At 44.6% G+C, this 23,713-nt stretch overlaps 1 protein-coding gene, 1 long non-coding RNA gene and 2 other non-coding genes across 6 annotated transcripts in view; 1 reads left to right on the top strand and 3 right to left on the bottom strand.

The window, feature by feature from the left end:
* Positions 1-6,886, top strand: part of DIPK1B (divergent protein kinase domain 1B) — a 41,081-nt gene extending 34,195 nt beyond the window's left edge. The window contains exons 3-5 of the mRNA XM_075015111.1: positions 245-352; positions 1,895-2,071; positions 5,609-6,886. Coding sequence (XP_074871212.1) covers positions 245-352; positions 1,895-2,071; positions 5,609-6,421 — 1,098 coding nt within the window. The 3' untranslated portion in view covers positions 6,422-6,886. The remainder of the gene's footprint in view (positions 1-244; positions 353-1,894; positions 2,072-5,608) is intronic.
* LOC142023804 (uncharacterized) lies at positions 1,002-22,194 on the bottom strand. Of its 3 annotated transcripts, none has more exons than XR_012648316.1 (6): positions 22,049-22,194; positions 21,849-21,904; positions 18,915-18,964; positions 18,201-18,249; positions 16,221-16,666; positions 1,002-1,908 (listed from the first exon to the last, which is right to left on the bottom strand). It is a non-coding gene; the product is annotated as an uncharacterized LOC142023804 (long non-coding RNA). The 3 variants fall into 3 exon arrangements; XR_012648315.1 differs by lacking the exon at positions 1,002-1,908 and adding an exon at positions 11,429-11,830; XR_012648314.1 differs by lacking the exon at positions 1,002-1,908 and having other exon boundaries at positions 15,295-16,666.
* Positions 17,548-17,681, bottom strand: LOC142024145 (small nucleolar RNA SNORA17). The gene has a single exon (XR_012648425.1). It is a non-coding gene; the product is annotated as a small nucleolar RNA SNORA17 (small nucleolar RNA).
* On the bottom strand, positions 18,754-18,886 carry LOC142024144 (small nucleolar RNA SNORA17). Its single transcript, XR_012648423.1, has one exon. It is a non-coding gene; the product is annotated as a small nucleolar RNA SNORA17 (small nucleolar RNA).
* Positions 22,195-23,713: the final 1,519 nt, after the last annotated feature.

Raw genomic sequence — 23,713 nt, 5'->3', positions numbered from 1 at the left:
TGGGAGCCTGACCCAGGAGGTGGCGTGCAAAGGGAGCAGGGCTCAAATGAAGTGTGATTCCTCATGGCTTGGGAACCATCCTGTGATGCTGGAAAATGGATCCTACTCCTGGGCACAGCTGGGCAGGGGCCCTGTGCAACCCCTCGGGGATGCCTAACACTGCTTCCTCCCCAGATACCGAAGTGACACTACACCTCTGATCCTGCTAGTGAATTGGGTAACATCTCTCTCTCTCGCTCCCCAGTGTGATCAGTACAAGAAGGGGATCATTTCTGGCTCAACGTGCAAAGACCTGTGTGAGGAGCACTCGCTAGTGTTCCAGCAGTGTCTCTCTTCCTCCGCCACTCAGCAGGTAAGTAGGACTGGCCAGCTGAGCTCTGGGAACTTAACTCAGTGGGTAGATGAGTCTCTTTGCCCCAGAGAAGGTGCCCCACTAAGACAGCAGTACAACATATACCCCCACACCCCAGCTCGCCTGCTCTCCCGTGTTCTTATCAGGGCTGGCTTTTGTTTGGGAGGTCTGGGCTGAGCTCCTTAGAGACCTCAACTTTATGCTTTCTTGCGGAGCTGCGGGCACGCCTGTGCGACTGAGCAGCCTCATCCAACCGCTGGCCAGTCTCCTAAGCTATGCCTACATTGCAGGTTTCTCTCGGGAGCCTTCTGGCAGCATCCTGGTAATCCTCATTCTCTGAGAAAAAAGGGAGGTCTTAGCTGAGGGGGTTTTCCCAACATTTGGCCCATGTGGACGGGCCAGATGTCAGGAAAACTTCTCCACTGGAACTGTTGGCAGGAGATACACAAACTGCCCAGAGCATTTCTGTATCTTCTGCCGACAGTTCTCAGCAATCTACACTCAAAACAAGAGAGGGAAAAATACCATTGAAGTTGGGGATGTGGGGAGAGGGTGGCGGCACGCAAGCTGGATGTGGTTTGCCAGGGGTAGTTCCTGGTGGGCCCCAATGCATCCATTTATTTACCTCCACGTCTGCAGGTATGGCTGTTCGCAGAGCCCATTGGCCACAATTCGCTCTTCCTGGCCAATGGGAGCAGTGAGCAGCCGTACCTGCGGACACGCAAGTAGATAAAGCATCTGGCAGCCCACCCACCAGCGGCTAACCCTGGCAAACCATGTCTGGCAAATGGGCTGCTAATTGCCCACCCCGATCTAGACCCTGACCCAAAGTCCATGCAAGTCAGGCAAACCGACCTGGAGCTTTGGAGGGAGGCAAACTGACCTGCTTTCCCTGGCCTTTGGTGGGAATGGCATTGCCAAGAGAGAATTCCTGCACAAGAGCCATTAGAAATGTGCTTCCCTGAACTTGCTAGTGGTGGGATCCAGGACCCATTAAATAAAATGGAGACGACTTGGTGCAGTGCTGGGCCCATCCACACAGCTGCTGTGGTTGTTCTTTTCAGCCCTCCCAGCGTAGGTGGGCGAACACACTCCCCAAAGCACCCTTGATGTGGTAGCCCTCCTGTGCCCCCACAGGAGGGTTAGGCAGGAGGGCACACTTCATTTTCATCTTGGAATTCTATTTGCAAGACCACCCCGGCATTCAGTCACAAAGGCACACTGGCTGCTCCACTAGAAAGGCCAAGGACTGAGTGGGCTATCCAGAGCCCTCTTCCCTGCCTGAGGCACCTGGGCACAGCAGCATAGAAGTTGCATGGCCACTACCCACACGTGCACAGACAGTGGGCTGCATAATTGTAAACCCCCCTTAGTGTTCACCAGCTGAACTAACTGGAGTTGGTGAAAGGGAATCTTGAATGATTGCACCTAATGGACCTCCACAGTCACTGGGCTCTCCTGGGAAACCTTCAAGAGCCCACCTTTGACTGACTAAATCAAATGCAAATCTTCTCATAGTCACTCATCTCTTCTTTGGTCCAGGTTTACAGGGGGCTCTGGAAGGAAAATGAAGTCATCATTAAATGTGGTATCGAAGACGCTTTAAAGGCAGACAGCAACCCTGATGCAGTGCCCCGGAGGGACCTGGTTCTCTTTGACAAGCCTACAAGGGGGACATCCATGGATGAATTCAGAGAGATGCTCCTGAATTTCCTAAAAGTCAGTATCACTCGGGCACCTAAGGTCTTGCATTGTTTTTCAGGACATGGCATTTTCACCTCTACGTTTGGAAGTCCTTGGTACCAGCAAGAGTGCTTGCTAGCGGGGAGAAACCTAAGCTAAATTCATTCTTCTATCCCCTACAGAGCTTGAAAAAGATCCTGTTCTGTCTGAAGGACTCTGATCACTACTGTTTCAGAGTGAGGCCTGGTGTGCTTTTATAATCAAGATAATCCCCAGAGCAGATACTCTGGGAACCACTAGATAAGCACATATAGCAAACACAATCAGAGCATTAGGCAGGAGGGTGCATTTCATTCTCATTTTGGAACTCTATTTGCAAGACGGTCCCCCAGCAGTCAGTCACAGGCTGCAATTGCCCATTGATTTCAGTGCCATTTGGGAACCCAACCACCTTCAAGGATGAGGATCACAGACCCTTTTTGAATCTTCCTCTCAGCACTGCCAGTATAGACAGAGCATGAGGCCATGTCCTACACAAGTTTACATAGATGTTAAGGGGTAATGCACATGGGAAAAAATAATCCCAAGTATACATACAAAATGATGGGACATGATTTAGCTATAACTATTCAAGAGAAAGATTATCAACCACCTGACCAGGACAGTGATAGTGGTGCTGAAATGCGAAGGGAGATTAGAGAGGCTATCAAAATAAAAAACTTAGTAATAATGGGGGATTTCAATTATCCCCATATTGACTGGGTACATGTCACCTCAGGAAGGGATTCAGAGAGAAAATTTCTTGATGCCTTAAATGACTGCTTCTTGGAGCAGCTGGTACAGGAACCCACAAGGGGAGAGGCAATTCTTGATTTAGTACTGAGTGGAGCACAGGATCTGGTCCAAGAGGTAACTGTTACAGGACCCCTTGGAAATAGTGACCATAACATAACAACATTTAATATTCCTGTGTTGGGAAGAACACCGCAACAGTCCAATACTCTGGTATTTAATTTCAAAACGGGGAATTACACAAAAATGAGGAGGTTAGTTAAACAGAAATTAAAAGGTAGAGTAACTAGAGTAAAATCCCTGCAAGCTGCGTGGAAACTTTTCAAATATACCATATTAGAGGCCCAACTTAAATGTATACCCCAAATTAAAAAACACAGTAAGAGACCTAAAAAAGAGCCACCATGGCTTAACAACCATGTAAAAGAGGCAGTGAGAGATAAAAAGACACCCTTTAAAAAGTGGAAGTCAAATCCTAGTGATCAAAATAGAAAGTAACATAAACACTGCCAAATTAAATGTAAAAATGTAATAAGAAAAGCCAAAAAACATTTTGAGGAACAGTTAGCCATAAATTTAAAAAACAATAGTAAAATGTTATTTAAGTACATTAGAAGCAGGAAGCCTGCTAAAAAAGCAGCGGGCTCCTGGACAATAGAGACATAAAAGGAGCAGTCAAGGAAGATAATGCCATTGCAGAAAAACTAAATGATTTCTTTGCTTCAGTCTTCACGGCTGAGGATGTAAGAGAGATTCCCAAATCTGAGCCGTCCTTTATAGGTGGCAAATCTGAGGAACTCTCCCAGATTGAAGTGTCATTAGAGGAGGTTTTGGAACTAATTGATAAGCTAAACAGTCACAAGTCTCTGGGACCAGATGGTATTCACCCAAGGGTTCTGAAAGAACTCAAATGTGAAATTGCGGAACTATTAACGGTAGTTTGTAACCTATCCTTTGAATCAGCTTCGGTACCCAATGATTGGAAGACAGCTAATATAACACCAATATTTAAAAAGGGCTCTAAAGGAGACCCTAGCAATTATAGACCGGTAAATCTAACGTCAGTACCGGACAAATTAGTAGAAACAATAGTAAAGAATAAAATTGTCAGACGTAGAAGAACATGATTTGTTGAGCAAAAGTCAACATGGTTTCTGTAAAGGGAAGTCATGTCTTACTAATCTATTAGAGTTCTTTGAAGGGGTTCACAAGCATGCAGACAGGGGGGATCCAGTAAACATAGTATACTTAGGTTTCCAGAAAGCCTTTGACATGGTCCCTCACCAAAGGCTCTTATGTAAATTAGGTTGTCATGGGATAAGAGGAAAGATCCTTTCATGGATTGGGAACTGGTTAAAAGACAGGAAACAAAGGGTAGGAATAAATGGTAAATTTTCACAACGGAAGGAGGTAACTAGTGGTGTTCCCCGAGGGTCAGTCCTGGGACCAATCTTGTTCAACTTATTCATCAATGATCTAGAGAAAGGGGTAAGCAGTGAGGTGGCAAAGTTTGCAGATGACACCAAACTGTTCAGGATAGTCAAAACCAAAGCAGACTGTGAAGAACTTCAAAAAGATCTCAGTAAACTGAGTGACTGGCAGCAAAATGGCAAATGAAATTTAATGTGGGTAAGTGTAAGGTAATGCACATTGGGAAAAATAACCCCAATGACACATACAATATGATGGGGTCAAATTTAGCTACAACAGATCAGGAAAGGGATCTTGGAATTATAGTGGATAGTTCTCTGAAAACATCCACGCAGTGTGCAGTGGCAGTCAGTAAAGCAAATAGGATGTTAGGAATAATTAAAAAAGGGATAGAAAATAAGATGAAGAATATCTTACTTCCCCTATATAAAACTATGGTACACCCACATCTTGAGTACTGCGTGCAGATGTGGTCTCCTCACCTCAAAAAAGATATATTGGCGTTAGAAAAGGTTCAGAAAAGGGCAACTAAAATGACTAAGGGTTTGGAATGGGTCCCATATGAAAAGAGGCTATAGAGACTGGGACTTTTCAGTCTAGAAAAGAGGAGACTGAGGGGGAATATGATAGAGGTATATAAAATCATGAATGGTGTGGAGAAAGTGAATACAGAAAAGTTATTTACTTGTTCCCATAACATAAGAACTAGAGGACACCAAATGAAATTAATGGGTAGCAGGTTCAAAACTAATAAAAGAAAGTTTTTCTTCACACAGCGCACAGTCAGCCCGTGGAACTCCTTACCAGAGGACGCTGTGAAGGCCAGGACTCTAACAGAATTTAAAAAAGAGCTCGATAAATATTTGGAGGTTAGGTCCATAGATGGCTGTTAGCAAGGGGTAAGGTATGGTGACTAGCCTTTTGTCAAAGGGGGGAGATGGATGCCAGGAGACAAATTGCTTGATCATTGTCTTTGGTTCACCTCCTCTGGGGCACCTGGCATTGGCTACTGTCGGCAGACAGGATACTGGGCTAGATGGACCTTTGGTTTGACCCAGTATGGCCATTCTTATGTTCTTATCCCAAGGACGGCAGGCAGGCACAAATGGGTGTCAAAAAGCACACACAAACCTTGCTGCACTCTGCCTAGCCTGTTGAGCCTTTTCCCACTTTAGAGCAGCTCTGAGCTGCAAAATCACTTGGAGAATCTAACGGGTTGTAATCAGCTAGCGGCAGCAGAGCATGTCCCCCAGGGTTTTACCTCACACAGAAAGCAGCACCTCTGCCCTGAATTAATTTACACAATGGGTAACATTTAAAAACCCAATGTGGTTTCTTATTTGTTTGCAGGCCAACCTAGGAGATCAGATGTCACTTGCAGCCTTGGTGAACCAAATCATCACCATGGCAGACGTGAACAGAGATGGGAAAGTGTCCCTAGCAGAAGCCAAATCCATCTGGGCTCTACTTCATCTGAATGAATTCCTGCTCATGCTCTCCTTGCATGAGAAAGAGCACACCTCCAAACTACTGGGGCACTGCGGGGACCTGTATGTCACAGAGAAAATCCCTCACAACTCCCTTTATGGTACTAATGTCCCTCACTTCTTCCAGCCATTGCTGCCTTCAGCCATTCACCAGATTATTCTCCAGTGGTTTGCCCCAGCCTGGCCCAGGAGAGCAAAAATCGCCATCGGCCTTTTGGAGTTTGTGGAGGAGATATTCCATGGGACGTACGGGAACTTCTATATCTGCGAAACCAGCTTTAAGAACGTGGGCTACAATGACAAGTATGACTTCAAAATGGTTAACCTGCGGAAGGTGGCCACAGAGATGGCAATCAGAGGTTTCCTCAAGGGACGTCACTGTGAGCAGAACGTGGACTGCACCTATGGAAAGGACTGCATGGCGACGTGTGACAAACTCATGAAGCAATGCAAGAGCGACGTGGTCCAGCCCAACCTGGCAAAAGCCTGTGGGCTGTTGCAGGACTACTTGCTGTATGGAGCTCCATCTGACTTGAAGGAAGAGCTGCAGAAGCAGCTACGAACTTGTATGACCCTGAGCGGCCTGGCTAGCCAGATGGAAGTGCACCACTCACTTGTGCTGAACAATCTCAAAACCTTGCTTTGGAAGAAGATTTCAAACACCAAATATTCCTAATGGGGCAACCAGGACTGTGGACTACAGTGTCGGTATCCAGTTAGGGATAAAAAGGTCACTCCTCCTCATTCTGTCAGAGGACCTGCACCAGAGGCAGGTAGTTCATATGGCTGCAGCCTCTTTTCCTTCATGATAAAACCCTAGCAAAGCGTCAGTGACCTGTACTACTCAGCAAACTCATTGATAGCCTGCTTTAGGTCTGCAAAGAACATGATGCAAAGTAGGAATACCAAAAGCCTGGCTGAATAGTTTTGGGGGGGGGGGAGGAAACATAGTTTTGGAGGAAAAAGATGAGGAAACATAGTCTAGCTGCATCTCTTTCCTGCTAATTAAGGATCAATCATTAGCACAGAAAGAGAATGAATCATGCTGTAATTGTCACATCTTATTTTGATGACCACTTCTGATGTAAATAAATAGCTTTTATGTGACCAGCAGTGGTAAAGTGGATGGCAAACAGCCAGTTAAATACTAGCTTCTCTTTGGTTCTTAAAAGGGCAGCTTATCCCACCTTGAAGTCTACACAATTTATTTTAACATCTGAATTTGACACAGTAAAATTCGGATCTAGTGTAGGGAGCAGATAGACATGCTTATCCACACAGACTTTGATTCTGGTTGTTAAGCACCTTCCTGAAGTGTCTGACCCTAGTAGGTCCTGGCAAATATGTGTGAACAGTTGCTATGCTTGCAGAGTGTTATACCTGGTGGACCGTACCATTAGAAAACACTGGGGGCTATAGCATAAAGATAAAACTGACCTGTACAAACAGTGAATCCCCACGCAAAGATATGAACCAAATGAATATAGTCACAGATGCTACATAGTATATTGTGTTCCTCATTTAGAGAAAAACAGTGCTCAAACACCAGTGCGGATCCACGTCCACCTTAGTTTAACTGACTCATTTAAAATGGGCAGGATTTGACTGAAAAAGTAAAAGGCTGATCTCACATTAATTCAGTGCTCTTCTCCTAAACCCTCAAAAATAAAAAAAGGAATTTCAGGCAGGAGGCAACAAAACCAAACCTTTCTTGTTTTGCTGTCTGAACGCTATCAGTTGAAGTACTGATCCTTTGTTTCAATTGTATCTACTTATAAAATAACCCTTTAATGTTCCAATTGTTCTAAAGACATGGATGGAGTGAGGGCACTTAGTTGATGTAAGGTACTGTTAGTTGGTTCTTCTCCTGCAGTTTTATGCGTTCTGACAGCTTGTATATCAGAGAGTCAACAGCAACTTTAAGATGTGAAGCACGCATCTGAAATACCTTCGCTAGGGGGAAAAGAAATTCTGTCCTACAGGATATATGGCCCGTGAAAGCAATCTTTAATGTCACAGCTGTAAAGTTATGAGCCCTTTGGACTGGAGATCAGTCCCTTCTATTTGTTCTAGATCATCATTACCACTCAACTGTTATTTATGGGGAAAATGTTTTAGTGTCAACAATGCTTTAAATCTAGCTTGCAGTCAGTTTAACTTGCTTTCCAGACAAGCCAGCTTTGCACGGCAGTAACGATACACAGAAGGCTAAGAATCTTTAGCGGGCAGTATTTTTGTTGTTTCGGGGTTTCTAAGTCATTGATACTAAGTAACTTATGGATGTGTGTCTATGCAGCAGTTAGTGACGAGGCTGTGTCAACATAGCCTTGTCGTTAGTCATCATGTGTGGCTGCTGCTTGTCGACACAGTATTTCCACCCTCTGAGGGGGGGCTTGCTTTGTTGGCATCAGAGCACTCCTACTGACAAAGCAGCATTCACATTTTACTTGCCACGGTAAAATGAGCATCTGAAGAAGTGAGTCTGTGCTCACGAAAGCTCATGCTCAAAACTTTTCTGTTAGTCTATAATGTGCCACAGGACCCTTCGTTGCTGGTAAAACGTTGTCATTCGTGGGGTTTGATTGATTGATGGCGATTGCTCATTACCAGCTATGATCAGCTTCCATAGGAGTTAGGGATCCTTAAGTGGCTGATAAGGCCTATTGTTGAACCACAAGTTTTATGCCAGTGAGAACAGATATTTCTGCATATGGCAGGAAGCTTTTGACCATGACTGAAAGCGAATTTCTCCTTCCTCCCTGTGCCTCTTGTCCTCCTCAGCTTGTCGGCAGGTAGGTATGGTGATCCTGGTGGATGCAGCTATCCAGCAAAGAGGAACGAAGTTAAGAGTAGTTGAGGCACCTGTTCTAGCTCCTCCCCATGTGGGGTGAGCAGGGGGAGGTCCTAAAAAGGACCGACTGCTCAGTCATAGGTGCAGCTGCTGAAATTCTCAACCTCTCTTAGTCCTCAAGCAAGACAACTGAATCACACACCTACCACCTGTATATCGGTCTGTGACTAGGAACTTCCAGATCTCACTGTCCTGTTTCCATCAACACTCGCTGATAGGCACCAGACTTTTTGCCTTGTAAGGGGTTGTTACTTTAAGCACGCAGTAACAAAAAAGGTGTTGATCAAAGGCCGAAGCAGACACAGTCTTAGACTTGTTAAATACTATAAATTACAGTGGGTAGAGGAAAAAGAAAAATAGAAATGCGACGTTCGGGCCAACAATCTGCATTTAATGCACGCTAGTACAATAAAAGAGCATGCAGTTGAAGAGTTTTAAAGGATGCTGCTTAGATAGGAAATCCGGCACTTAAGTTTTGCCAGTTGAGTCAAAAGTGAATTTAAACTATTTTTTAAATGCAATTTAAGAAACAAATTAGAATGGTTAAAATGGATATTACTTACAGCACTGTGAATACATCAACAGAATTCATGTTAGATAAATTGGGTATGCCCCTCTGCTCTGTGAACTGGCACTTAACTGAAGCCCTCACGCCAAGACAGGAGGAAAGTCAGTTTAAAGTGCAGTCTTCTAATTAGATTCACTATCTCTTTGCTAATCTGAAAATGCCTGGAAAAATACAGGTATGCAACATTTCATGTGTTCCTGATAAACTACGGCCAGAAGTGTGAAGATCAGAACAGCTTTGTTCTTTATTGCTTCTTAGCTATACAAACTACAGAGAACTTAAGAGACGCAAACAAATTTACATCACTGCAAAGTAGAGTCACTTTCAGTGAGCTGTGGCACCTGCAGGGTCTTTGAGCCAGTGCATGGTAGAGGATGCAGCTATATGGAGCCAACTTCAAATGCAGAGATTCCAAATGGTTTCTTTTGCTGTGGTCAAGTGTGTTAGAAAACACAAACCCATGGGCCTCCTCTGCGAAGTGGCCCAGCATATTAGAATAAGAACTTCCAGTAAATGTCATCCTCAGCATGTGGTGCTGGACATTGCACAAGATCACCCTTTTGCTAGTGGACTAAGAATGTTGGATCAAGTCAGAACTATTCAGAGAATTTTGGTGCTCAAAGAAAAACCCTGTAAAATGAAACCCAGGTTTCCAGGAAACTCATTTCAGTGGTGTAATGAAGGATTCTAAGGGCGCTTGCATTTTAACTATTCTGTGTCCATGAACCATGGTGGCTGGACATCACTTAGAAACGAAGCAATGCAGATGGACTCTCAGTGGGTAAAATCTCTCCCTACAATGAAGGCCTGACAGGAAGCCCTGTGCAACCCATAAACCCCAATTAACCCCTTTGACAATGCATTTAAATCATGAATATAGTGCTGTGCTGATCTTGTTCACCAGGTTGAATTTCATTCCAAAGAATACTCAGAGTGTATTTTTACAGTACAGCACACGGGCCGTCTCTGGCGCACCCTGTGCACCAATCAACCCCACTCAAAGCATCAAGCTGCAACCTGTGGTTCTGTGCTGCAAAGGGGGAAGGAACAAGGCTTTGCACACTGCCTCCAACCCCTAGGAAAACTCTCAGCTTCCATGTTTCTGGCCAATAGAAGCTGAGAAATTTTGCTGGGGGCAGCACACAGACTCCCCTATAGCATAGACAGCCTTACAGAGTGGTCTAGGGCTGCTAGCAAGCCTGAGTGTTGATGGGTGGGAACTGCTTAGGTAAGGGCCTCCCTCTGGCACTCCCCTGCTACACCCCAATCCCCTGCCCCAGCTCACAAGCTCCTCCTTTACCCACAGTCCCTCTCCCACACCTGTCCCTACCCTGAGCTCCCTTCTGAACTCAGCCACCATCCCAGACCTCATTCCCTCACCATAGAAAAGTGCAGCCCTTGACCAAAATCTTGGCATGGCCCCCCCAATTAAAATTGTTGCCCAGGCCGCCATACACATTTAAGAAACCAGTTGCAACCTCATGACTCATCCATACCAAGGGATTTCATTTTTGCATAAGGTTACTGAGCAACCCCTTCAGTACATGGGTCACCCAGGGAAAAGGTTAAAGATGATTTGGGACATTCTAGCAAGCCATAGGCATTCTTCAATCCTTTCTTGCTGGTAGGTCTTTTGCATCCCTCAGTCCTGTCACTTTCCACACTTCCCGCCCCCAATCGCCACTCTAAAGCCAACTTGTAGCCCTGTTCCTTCCAACCAAGGAGGAACGAGGCATCAATAGCAAATCCCATGAGCAGATGCTACTGGTGAGCAATGCAAGATTCTCTCTGCCTGCCCCCTCATCAAAACTAAAAGCTGGGGGTGCTAACCTCACAGCTGATCCAAGCAGGGGTTGCCTCCTTTCAACCAGCAGACACTTATCAAGAATGGCATCTGCTCAGGAAAGTTGGCAACCCTTAATCCCCATCAATCAGAGCCAAAATTAAATCATAGCATGTGTTACATTATACGATGTCAGCAACCAGGGTAGAGATTGAGAATGTATGTTCGTGTAATTGCTATGATGAGGTGCTGCAAAAGGGATTTACACAGAAGATCAATAACAAGATGACATCAGAAGCCAAATTAAGTAGTCCAGGGCCTGCTCCAACTCTTACTTCCTTTAACTGTCTTCCTATAACTACTCAGTATGAAGAGGCAGCTATTTAGATTTCTTTATGAGGTCTAGCTTGGATTCTGGCTGCTGGTACTCAAACTGGGTCTCCAGTAGTAACAGAGAGCATTCTCCTGCATGTCACTGAGCTTGACTAAAGAGAATTGTTTTTCAAATCCATTTGCAATCAAGGATTTATCTTAAAACAAAGAGCACAAAACCATAACCCCTACATGGAAACCGAAGTCTTGCCAAGGTTTTAGTTTTCCAGCTGCATGCCAACAGATTGGATTCAGCCTCCTACTTACAAAGGTTACTTACAAAGGCTATTATGTCACTGTTCTGAATCTTGCTTCATGTCCTTTAGGCAACTAATTTTACTAATATTACTGAGTTGTAGTAGTTTCTGGTCATAAATTAGTAAGATTTGATACAAGAACCCATCTCAGATAAGAACACCATTGTCACAAACTGCAGGTGAAAGCCTGGAGCAGCTAATAGGTAAACCCAATGCAGAAGCCAAATTATAACACTATCCATGAAGACACAACCCTCGAAGAAAAAAAATAAAGGTGAAAAGGCAGCATAAACTAAACTGGGTCTCAAGACAGGTTTTATGTTTATTTAATGTATAAATGCAACACCATATGTTAAGGCTTTCTTCATATATGTACTTCTTGCCCATTTACTTAGTTTCACTCTATACAAGTAATATTTAATCCTCAGGAAAGTTGGCCTTTTCCACACTACCAGCCGGATGAACACAAAGTGGACCATAAGGTTTTTAAGTTTTCTGTTGGACTCATATAGCTGTGACCAGGTCCTGGAACAGCAATGTCTCTTAATTTTGTGTTCCTTGGATTAAAGTCAGACCATTACTTAACTGTTATTTAGTCGAAAAAAGCCATTTTGCTCTGCATCTCAGACTGTAATTATGCTGATCATATTCTTTATTTCCTTCACTCGTTTTGATCATTAATTGGCTATCATTTTAATACACCACCACCATGGCAGAGCTATAACCCACTCCCTCACCTTCTCCGCCCGTACGGTATGAACAGATACACAGATGGAAGTCACAAAAGCACTTTATTTTTTACAACATTTATATTTTGGGTATTTGTGATTTAAATGCAACATATACAATCGTAAAGACTTATTTTACAGATTATATCACAAAATTAAATAGCTCCAAGTTCTGAGGGAATGAGTCTGTGCGAACACAGGCTTTTCTTTCAAAACATGTCTTACTTTAAAGCCTGGTATTTTCAATGGCTGACAGAAGTTTATTTGGATTTCAGTCCACTAGCACTATAGACATATTGTGAGATCCATTAAGCAAGCAGTGCTTCTGCATAGAAGTGTACTTAATACTATGTAACTTTTACTTAAAATATAGTTTTTACCTAATGTAATTGCATCTCCTGACTTGGCACCAGATTCATTCACCTATTCAAACCAGTGATCAACATTTGCTTGAATCACTATTTTAATCAAATGCAAAAATTCTGTGCTACCTTCTGATTGTCCTCAAGTTTTTGTCCGTTACATTTTAACAGGACACCATTTTCTAAGGACTTACAAAAACCTATAGCTAACAAGGTGAAGTTTTAAAAACAGCCTCATTACCCTGATGAAAACATTGGACCTAATGGAGGACTTGTGAGAAACTAAACACACATTTGAGGGACAAAACAAATAATCAGGGATTTTAAATGAAACAGTTACATCTTAATGTTTGAGTCTTCACATAAGACTGCAGTTACATGTCAAAATATTAATATCACTTCTACAAAGCCACTGCTATTGGGCAGTGGCTTTTCCCAATTAAATGGCTCATTTTGCAGCCACTAGCTACTACTCAGTTGGTTAATGGCACCTTTGGCCCCTCTAATGCCCACTTAATGAAGACATTTTCCAGCATTCAGTGCTGCCCGATTTTGTCAGGCTATTAGTCGAAGCCCTTAGGAGGTTTACAATACTGAGTCTGCCCAAAGAATCCCTGTTTAGGAGCCATTCCTGTTAGTCACCTTACAACAGAAGTACAATCAAGGGCCATCTGCACTGCACCTCTAGAGAGACTGTGTTGCACAATCATCTTTGCTCTCTAACAGCCCATTAGCTTGGAGGTCAAGTTTCTTTGCAGATGCACTAACAAACTCAGCAGAAAACTATTACACAATCCTCTTTCCACCAGTGTTTTTTTAAGTAAGTCCTGAGGCCAGGCTCTTGTCCTGCCCTCTGGGTCCCCTGCTTCCTGGCAGCCTTTTTTTTTTTTGTGTGTGCGCTGCAGTATCCCTTCCAGGTCTGCTCATGTTCTCCTTCCCCCTTTACCTAAGGGGACTCTAATTTTAAAGGCGAGCCCGCCCACCTTAACTGGTTTCAGGTGTCTTATTAGCCTGATTGTGCAGGCCAGCACTCAATGAGCCTCAAATATTTTTTATGAAGGATACAGAAACCCACTCTTTCAGTCCCTGGTGTATTTGCCCCATCAGGCTTATAAAGTCCACTGCCTTCAGTCTGCCACAGGACTTACTGTTCTGCTAAGTCATGTTAACATCAGGATTTTATAAGCATAAAATAGATCAGTAACAACTTTTTAATCAAAGCATTTCACCTTTGGAAGCACCTTTCTTATGAAAGGACTTCACTGAATTTCTACATGGATCATGGACTGGATATCAAAACAATCTTTGATCTATTCCTTTAACATGAATGAATTTACTTATATTTTATTACAAATTGGTAACACATGCTGAATGCTTTTGCAGTGTGAGAAAGCATTTTGCACTAGCAGACTGCTGTCTGAAACCTCTTTTCCCTTATTTTGGTATCCCATCTTATTAACTGATGCATGGAAACATGCAATCCACAGTAAGTTCTTTAGCAATGCATCTACTGGATTTAGCATAATTTTGTTGAAAAATGTTGTGCTTTAATAACTTTGTTTTACTATATCAATATATTTAGACCAATTTAATTTGAAACGGAACAGTCCTAAAACGGCTGATTAGTTTAAAAGGTAATTTTCATTTGCTGAAATTATTGTGTAAAACCCTTAACACAAATCCAATCTCTACTTTGTCTAATGCAAAGTCCCCTCATCCTTCTTTCCCAAAGTAACGTCGTTTGCCTGTTGTAAATGTCTGCATCCATTCCTTAAGGATACAGACAGACTCAGAGCAGTCAATGCTTCCTGTCTGCCTACTTCTGGCATAAAGACAACACTGCAGTTGTATTAAGTCTCAACTGGGCAGTAACTGATTAGTAGGGAGCGATAAAAGGACATTTTAAAAATGTGTCTTTTCCAACTAAAGTAGAAACCACTCCCTTAGCTGTCTGCACTTTGAGGCTAGTATGTCTCCACAAGGCTAACACAAAAGTAAAGGGTCAGCCCTGTGACAGAGTTAATTAACACACACAAACATGCAACAGTTTGGTTTCCAGAGCGAGCTGCTTTTACCAGTAAATATTGTGATGCAAGGAATGTAGCTCTGCCTCTGTGCATGTGAATTTTAGTGCTTAAATTATTCCAATTTAAGTACAAAGCAAAATCAGAGTTCAGATTATCAGTGTCCTGCATTAGTCAGAAAAAAGTTCCAGCCCAAACCCAGTGGACAATGATGTATGGCCATGATCATTCTAAACCAGGACCACTTTGCAGGTGGCTGACTCCCCCAGCCCCCCATGAGACTGGGCCGAGGGAAGGGAGAGCTCTGAGCCTCCAGGGAAGAAGCAGCTCCATATGCCTCCCTCTCCCTATGGCCGGGTTAACACTGGCACAGGAAACTGCTTGCAGGAGGCTTTCCCTGCTGCTCCCATTGGCTGAATTACAATGGAAATAGTGCAGAGCAGTGCCTGGGACACATGTGGATCAAGGTAAGAGACTCTTATGAAGACACTCTCCGCCCCCGCCCCCGCCCCCGCCCCCAGGCAGAGACCTTGCACTGCCACCCTGCTCCAGCACCCACCCTCCTGCTCACAGCCCCCTCCTGCACACTAAATCCCTCATTTTTTCCCCCACCCAAGAGCCATCCACAAAATCTAGTAACCCCAGGCCCTTAGAAAAATTAATCTGGTCTGTGTGAAGTCCTGAACCTTTGTCTTTCCTCCCCTACCCCATGGGGCTGGAATGCAAGTGTGTCAGCCAAGGGCCGCATCGGAGAGGGTAGCTGGGATTTGTTTTTGTTTTGTCTCACTTGCGTGGCCTTCTGACTAGTTATAAAATATAAAAAGATCTAAATACACACACCCCATGCTATAGCTGCATATTTATGCTCCAGTAACCTAATATGATTTAGTAATTGAAGGTATTTAGAGGTAAGTAAATTCATTTTGTTATTTTGGGTGGTTGACTGGTGGTCCATAAAAAGGTGGGTGTTGAACAGGGTGAGCTTTGGGCCAAAAAGTTTAAGAACCTCTGTTCTACATGAAATAATTAATGAATTATAACCCGAATATAATTGGAGATACATGTCTCCTAGAACTGGAAGGGACCTTGGGAGGTCATCTAGTCCAGGCCCAAGCACCATCCCTGACATCTACTTGCCCCAGTCCCTAAGTGGCCTGCTCAAGGATTGAGCTCACAAGCCCAGGTTTAGCAAGCCAATGCTCAAACCACTGAGCTATTCCCCTGCCCCCAATTTTACACTCTACAGACTCATTTCCTTACAGGTACCAGAAGGTTGGGTTTTTTTTGGTTACACGGACATAACCCAAGTTTCCATCGGTTTGGATTACGTTAGGCAGGCCTGTCTTCCCTGTCATTGTTTTTTTCTTTAAAGTTTAGAAAACAAAAAATGAACACAAGTAGACAAAAAATAATTGTTCTGTGTGCGTCAAAATTAAAGGGATATGGTATAGGAGCATAAATACAAAGTGAAAGATGTAGAAATATAAGGTACAAAGATCTCAAAATATTAATTTCATAAAAATTACTTACAGGTTGAATTAAAAATCCCCTTCAGAGTAAGTAACCTAAACACATGTAAAAACATAAAGCTGCAGAAAATCAGAAAGTGAACCTGATTATAACAAAAATGAAGCTATCAATCTGTTTTCATTGTCCAATTTAAATTAGATACAGTAAGAGGTGGGGAATCAGCAAAAATGGTGGAAGGTAAATTACATTTTAAGTGGTCTCTCATTTTCAGTCATCTAACAATTTATTAGTAATATACTTAAGGACGTTTTCTTTTATAGGTTATTTTTTGGGAAAAAAATATTTAACCATGATGTCCCTAAAACACTAGTTTTTAGGCTCCAACTTACGGGCACCAGCAGCTGTGGTAAGTAAGGCCAGTATTAAAGATCCTGTAATGCATACCTTCAGCAGCATTTACATTACATAATTTCAAAGGAAATTAAAGCAGTCCTCCTCAAAAGCAACTGTGAATAGGAGACAAAATATCAAACATTTGCAAAGCCAAGCAATAAATTTTAAAACACTTCTCAGTGGATCTCCCTATTTTAAAATTATGCATTCAAAAGTAAAACCCACTTGACTGTTCTTTTATTTGCATGCAGGCACCATATGAACTCAGCAATGTTCCTAGAAGTCATACATCATTGCTTAGCCCTCTCATTGGCCCCTGTGTAATGTGTAAAATTCAAGGTCTCTGCATGCCAACAGAAGAGTCACAAATATTTCTACTTCAATTGATAAATAACCAGAATTTACCTCTGGCCTTTCATTAACAAATGCACCTAGCCTCACAAACTCTAAACTAAAACTAACAGATTAACATTTGAACAGAAGCATTACTCACAGCTTGTCTACATGGTAATTAAGTAGCAAAACTATAGCTGTATAATTTGACTGCTATAGGTAAACTGTGAAAACCCCTCATGTGGCATTCTTATACCCGGATAAGAATGTCCTTTCCCCGTATAGCTTAAACTGCCACCAGAGACATTAGATACAATGAAAAAAAGTCACTCATATTCCAGAAACTTGGCAATTATTGATTTTTTCTTCACATGCTTTAAAAGTATTACCCTAAAAACTTGGGAGGGGTATTAAAAAAAAAGGCTACCCCCAATTTACAGATAGGAGAACTCACACCAAGTGGTAATTTCCCCAAGGACAAAGAAAACTATATCAAAGGCAAGCATAGTTACTGAAAATATAAGTCACATCTACTTGCCCTTGCATACAAGGACATTGACCTTTTCCTGATGCAGCTAAAATCACTGCACTTTTAACCGCCATTCAAAGGACAATTGCTCCACCTTACAATTCTCTGGAAAAAGCAGGTATACTTGGAAACAATGTCAGGCTACTAATCATTCGGAATGCTCATACTTTTCACAACACTGAGCGTAGATGCAGCCTCTTCCTCTCTGCCACCTAATGACAGAAACATGGCATGACAGCCACATCTGTAGTGCCCCTAGGGGCATGGTACTATGCTGAAGAGAAAAAGAAAGCCAAAATAGGACCTCAACCATGAGACTAAGGCTGTGTCTACACTAGCCAAAAACTTTGAAATGGCCATGCAAATGGCCATTTCGAAGTTTACTAATGAAGTGCCGAAATACATATTCCGCGCCTTATTAGCATGCGGGCGGCCGCGGCACTTAAAAATTGACGCGGCTCACCGCTGTGCAGCTCCTCCAGATGGGGCTCCTTTTCGAAAGGACCCCGCCTACTTCAAAGTCCCCTTATTCCCATCTGCTCATTAATAACTAATTTGCTAACTAATTTCAAATTCTAGTCTAGACAACACACACTAACCATCTAGTGTAAACAAAGCAATGGGTTTAACATGTCAATTTCGTACGTTTTAATAGCACACTGCCTTGCCTACACTCCAAGCTGCCAACTTTGTTTACAAATGCATTCCAGTTTCTAGACAAGGGGTTAGCTGATGGTCTGTGGTGTACAGAAGTACTATTTAGAACAGAGTGTATCCATGCTCACCTCATTTCTATGATGCAGACTTCTTGGACCATGGTATCTTTAGATTCTTCTGCTCAAAAGACAAAACACATTGTACAACAATCTTTCTCAAACTTGACATGGAAAAGAAATACAATTCAATAGAGGGGGAAGGGAGCTAAAATATTAGGATCTAGGGTATTTCAGAGAAGCAGAGTTTGGATTCAGGCTCACCTCTACAAAACACAATGTTCTTGAACAAACGGGGAAATAATGTGCTACATTGATATTTATTTCCATTGGAGCCCACTCTGCAGAGTAAAATACCAGGGCAGCTACTCCTATAATCTTAAAAGGCTGCCAAATATGGTGTAAATTGCAGTTCACAGTTCAACAGATCACAACAACATATAAACAAGGTTACAGCTCATCACTCTTGCAGATCAAACAGTGAATGTTCACAAAAGACGTTCTTTCCCTGCTCCTGCATATGTGATACCCACACTAGATAGAAAAGTTACCACTCCACAGCTCTGAATCCAGCACCTTTCACTGACAACTACACTTATATTAATGCAAAGAAAAGAAACAAAATGATGTCAGGCTGCTAATCATTCTGAGTGCTCATGATTTCGGAACACTGAGCGTAGACACAGCCTCTTCCTCTTTGCCACCTGATGACACAAATATGGCACAGGAACCATATCTGCAACGCCTTTAGGGGCATGGAATGAACCTGCATGAAATGATGCTCACCTCAGCTCTAGGAGAAACTTCCTGTGTTTGCATTATTCACACTTCCCTCCCTGTAAAAATAGCAACAACAGAGTGTTTATAATACCCATACAGACATGCATCAGAGGCCCACTACTGGGGTATCAGTGTGCAGCTAAAAACACTTTTTGAAGACTCAGTTCTACAGCCGAAGAGGTCCACCTCGCCTTTGCAATTAATCTGACTCTACACCAGTCCCACAGCAAGATCAGAATGGCTCTTTACAAGGCTTCCATTGACTGATCTGAACATAGCATCTGGTTAGATGGAGAGAATCAGAAAGCATTCTACAGTTCTAAATATTGACCAACAGGAGCAATAAAGAACTGAAAAGCCAAATTCATATGGAAAAATATAGAGAAATTAATTTAGTGGCTAGAGCTGTGGACTAGGAACCAGACCTTCTGTGATCTGTTCTCAATAAAACCACCAGCTTGTTACATCATTCTCTCTTCATGCTTCAGGTTCCCAAGGTAAAATGAGAGTTTAACAGTAATTTACTGAGTGGATCCTACAATTTCAAACAGTAAACAATGTGTAGCAGAAGGTATATGTTGAAGTTCAAAATGGGATATGCCTAAAACTTCTAGGAGACATTTAACCAGTTTTTCATGTGTCTCCAGTAAAGCAAGTCGATTTTAAAAATTATGTCAAGCTATTAACCATTCTCGTGCTCATTAGTTTCAAAGCACAGAGTAGTCACAGCCCCTTACTTTCCGCAACCTAAGGAACAAGGATTGTCAAAGGCTGCATACTAGTGCTTTTTTCCTAAGAAAGAAGATGCCAGAACTCAAGTTTGATGATTCCTCACAGGGGTTAGGGTGTTCAATTTTAATGAAAACAATTCGAAACAAAGTAAATGTTCCCTCAAATAATCCTCTGTCATTCCAAGGGATTCGAGATGTTGAAACAATGAGGTAAAAATTCCTTTCATCATAAAATCTTCTAGTTCTATTAAATCAAGAAAAAAAGTTTACTTGTGTGCTCATTCCACAATCTGGAATGAATACTTGTAAATATACATTCAATGTCAATGTCTTACTCAGAGTAGTAGATTCATCAATTAAGGAGATCCAGCTATTAGAACTCACAATATTTTAAACTAAAGTTATTTTTCAAGTCATTGGCTTTGTGACTGATAATCTCAATGCGGTACTGCAGTAAAATATGTTGCCCATGTCAATACCATCAAGAAACTGCATATTAATTTCATCTTCAAAATTACAGAAGGGCTGATAATTTTTTGCCATGTTATATGCTGTACAAAATACTTTGGCTGTGGACTCCGTGCTGCTTATTTGGATATATAATCACTTGCACAGCCAGTCCTGATGCCCACACAGTGACAGCCTCACTTCTATTTTCTATTTTTAGCTAGCTAGCATACACCTCCCGTGAGGACATGTACACAAAATGCAATTTGCATCCGCAGCCAAAATGTAGTACTGTAGTCTGTTGTACTTTGCTCCATGAGTAGCACTGATCTTAAATGTTCATATAATACACATCTCCAGCTGCCTCTCAACCTTTCTTCATGCGGTCTTCTCTAACCAGATTCAAAGGATATCTCAAGAAAGTGGTTTTTGAAACCCAGAAATAGTTTGATGGTTTTATTTTATTTAAAAACAAAACATTTATCAGGAAACTGAAAACAAATTAAGTCTCCAAAATTTCCTCAGGAGGGAGGACCCCCCCGCCAAAAAACCTTAAAGCTGGCTTTCTTAGTACAGTAAACCCTTGATTTAACTAACTAATGGGGGGGGGGTGTCCATTAATGCCATAAGTCCGCTATAACCAAAGAGTTACACTGTATGCTGATGTGCTGACCTTCCTAGCCCATCAGTCACTACTGCCTCTGCCCCACTCCCTTCCCTTTCCTCCTCCTGCCCCATTCTTCCCCTCACACCTCCCTCTCCCAATTACCAGGAGAGAAGCTGAATGCCGGCCTGGCTCCTTCTAACTCCTGCAGCTCAGTGCTGCGGATTCTCCAACTCCCAGCTCTGAGCTACCCACAGGAAAGTAGAGTGTGGCCACCCCCAGCCTACCAGTGGGCAGCAGCCTCTGACACCATGGCTGCTGTTCAGCGCAATTGCAGGCAGTGGTGGTTGGATGCTGACATACTCCATGTACACAGGGCTGGGGGAGGAGAGCTCCTGCAACCTGCCGCTGGCCCTGGACTCTGTGGTGGCCCCTCCAGCCCCAGCTTCGGGAGCTCTGGTGAGCCTCTGGCATTTACTTGGGGTGGGGTGGGGGGGGTGGGGGGCGCAGACAGCATCTGTTAATTCCCAAGTCCATTATATCAAGGTTTGTTAAATCAAGGGTTTGCTGTAACATGCCATGAGCTGTTATTTGACTGACTTCAGTTTCAGGAGTATGAGCTTTCTTCATGAGCTAAGGATACTAGAAACCCTTTGTTCGTCTCAGCAGCTCTGGGCAGAAACCAACTGCAGTTCAGGTTGCAGAAGGATTTCCATAGCCTCTACCTGGCTTAAACCCCTCTCAGCCCCAAACCCTTGCTTGAGTCTATAAGGTGCCACAGAACAACTTCTTGTTGTTTTTGAAGATACAGACTAACACGGCTACCTCCGATACCTGTTACCTTACCTAGGAGCTCTGCACCTGCTGCTCCTTTGGTGGGCCACCATCCCCTCTCCACCACAGCTGCATGGATCCTTCAGCCCCGCTACTCTCCCCACACACAGTACAGCAGGAGCAGCTCCCAGCTACGCTGACATAATAGGACTCAAAAGGTTCCACCACAAAACAAGCCCTCATGCATACATAAATGACCAGTCGAAAAGATTTAACTACACCAAATAATGAGTACTGGTTAATACAAACTCTCTGCTAGTTCGCACAATGTGCTTCACAGATCACCATTTAAGATAACTTTCTACTAAGCTTCAATTCACTCACCTTTTTTCTTAGTTTCAGCATGAAACCTGCTTTCTTGCCAGTCTCTTTATACACTTCTGCTCAACATGAAAGAGAAAAGAAAATCAGCAAGAAGAGCAGTGAGTATCAAACAGCTGCTTCACACACAGCCAGCATACATCCCTTTCTTACCCAAGAATTCCTTCCTGAGCCCACTCTCCACCTCAGTTCACCCCACTTACATTTTTAAGACATTAACATTAATCCCTCCTCCAGCCCTCCTTGAAAACCTGGGGGAAAACACCACAGCAGTGGGAGTGGCAGCTCAGCTGTGTCCAGACGCATATCACACAAGGAAAACAAGGTGCAGAAAACAAAACAAAAGTATCCAAGGAAAGGGACTTCAGAGATTTTTGAAAACAATTTCCTCTCTCTCAATTCATAGACAGATTGTTTTAAGTTTTATCGTGGGGGGGGGGGGGGGCGTTGCTGGGCTTACAGACAGGGGCAGGAGGCAAGGCAGGCTGGGAGCGGGCTCTTGTAGGTCTATGGAATGTGGGGCAGGGCATGCAGAGCTACAGATGGGAAGGATCAGGCGGGTGGGGGCGGCATGGCGCTAGGTACAGAGACAGGGCAGGCCAGGGCAAAGCTCCAGCGCTATGTATAGGGCTGTGGGGAGGTACAGCGCTACGTATGGGGCGGGGGGAGGCAGGTCAGGGGTTGCAGCGCAACGGATCGGGGCGGGGTTGCAGGTCGGGGGCTGCAGCGTTTCGGATCGGGGCGGGGGGGTGCAGGCCGAGGACAGCGCTACGGATCGGGGCGTGCAGGTCGGGGATTGCAGCGCTACGGATCGGGGCGGGGGGGGGGTGCAGGGCGGGGGGTTGCAGCGCTACGGATCGAGGCGGGGGGTGCAGGTCGGGGATTGCAGCGCTACGGATCGGGGCAGGGGGGTGCAGGTCGGGGATTGCAGCGCTACGGATCGGGGCGTCCAGGTCGGGGATTGCAGCGCTACGGATCGGGGCGGGGGGGGGGGTGCAGGGCGGGGGGTTGCAGCGCTACGGATCGAGGCGGGGGGGTGCAGGTCGGGGATTGCAGCGCTACGGATCGGGGCCGGGGGGGTGCAGGGCGGGGGGTTGCAGCGCTACGGATCGAGGCGGGGGGGGGGTGCAGGGCGGGGATTGCAGCGCTACGGATCGGGGCAGGGGGGTGCAGGTCGGGGATTGCAGCGCTACGGATCGAGGCGGGGGGGGGATGCAGGGCGGGGATTGCAGCGCTACGGATCGGGGCGGGGGGGTGCAGGGCGGGGATTGCAGCGCTACGGACCGGGGCGGGGGGGTGCAGGGCGGGGATTGCAGCGCTACGGACCGGGGCGGGGGGTGCGGGGCGGGGGTTGCAGCGCTACGGATCGGGGCAGGGGGGTGCAGGCCGGAGGCAGGCACAACGCAGATGCACAGGACTGAGGGGACCGGGCTGGACTCCCAGGCACAGCTGCGGGGACGCCAGCAGAAGACAGCCCCACACAGGGCCACTAAAGACCGGCCCAACAACTTACCGCCACCGCGCCGCGAGAAAGAGAGGAGCTTCGCTTCGCGCCGTCCACTTATATAGAGCGGCAGGACGGGTGCCCTAGAAGGACAAAAAGGCCCGCTCTCCGCGGGGGCCGGCGGCCTCGTGAGCGCGCGCACACTCCTCCTGCTGGACAGGCGCGCGAAGTGCAACGACCCCGGGAAAGCTCAGGGTGGGGAGGCGGTAGAAAGAATTAACATGGGGACGGGGGCAAGGCAAAAAAAGTGAGACAATGGGGGGCGGGGGCCCGCACAGGACCAACCCATCACCCCCGCGGTAGGGATAGCTCAGTGGTCTGAGTATTGCCCTGTTAAAGGCAGGGCTGGGAGCTCAATCGCTGA

Source organism: Carettochelys insculpta, chromosome 21, assembly GCF_033958435.1.
Source record: "Carettochelys insculpta isolate YL-2023 chromosome 21, ASM3395843v1, whole genome shotgun sequence".
Taxonomy (NCBI): Eukaryota; Metazoa; Chordata; order Testudines; family Carettochelyidae; genus Carettochelys; species Carettochelys insculpta.
The sequence above is the reverse complement of the archived record's forward strand: the minus strand, read 5'-3'. Positions and strand labels throughout refer to the sequence as shown.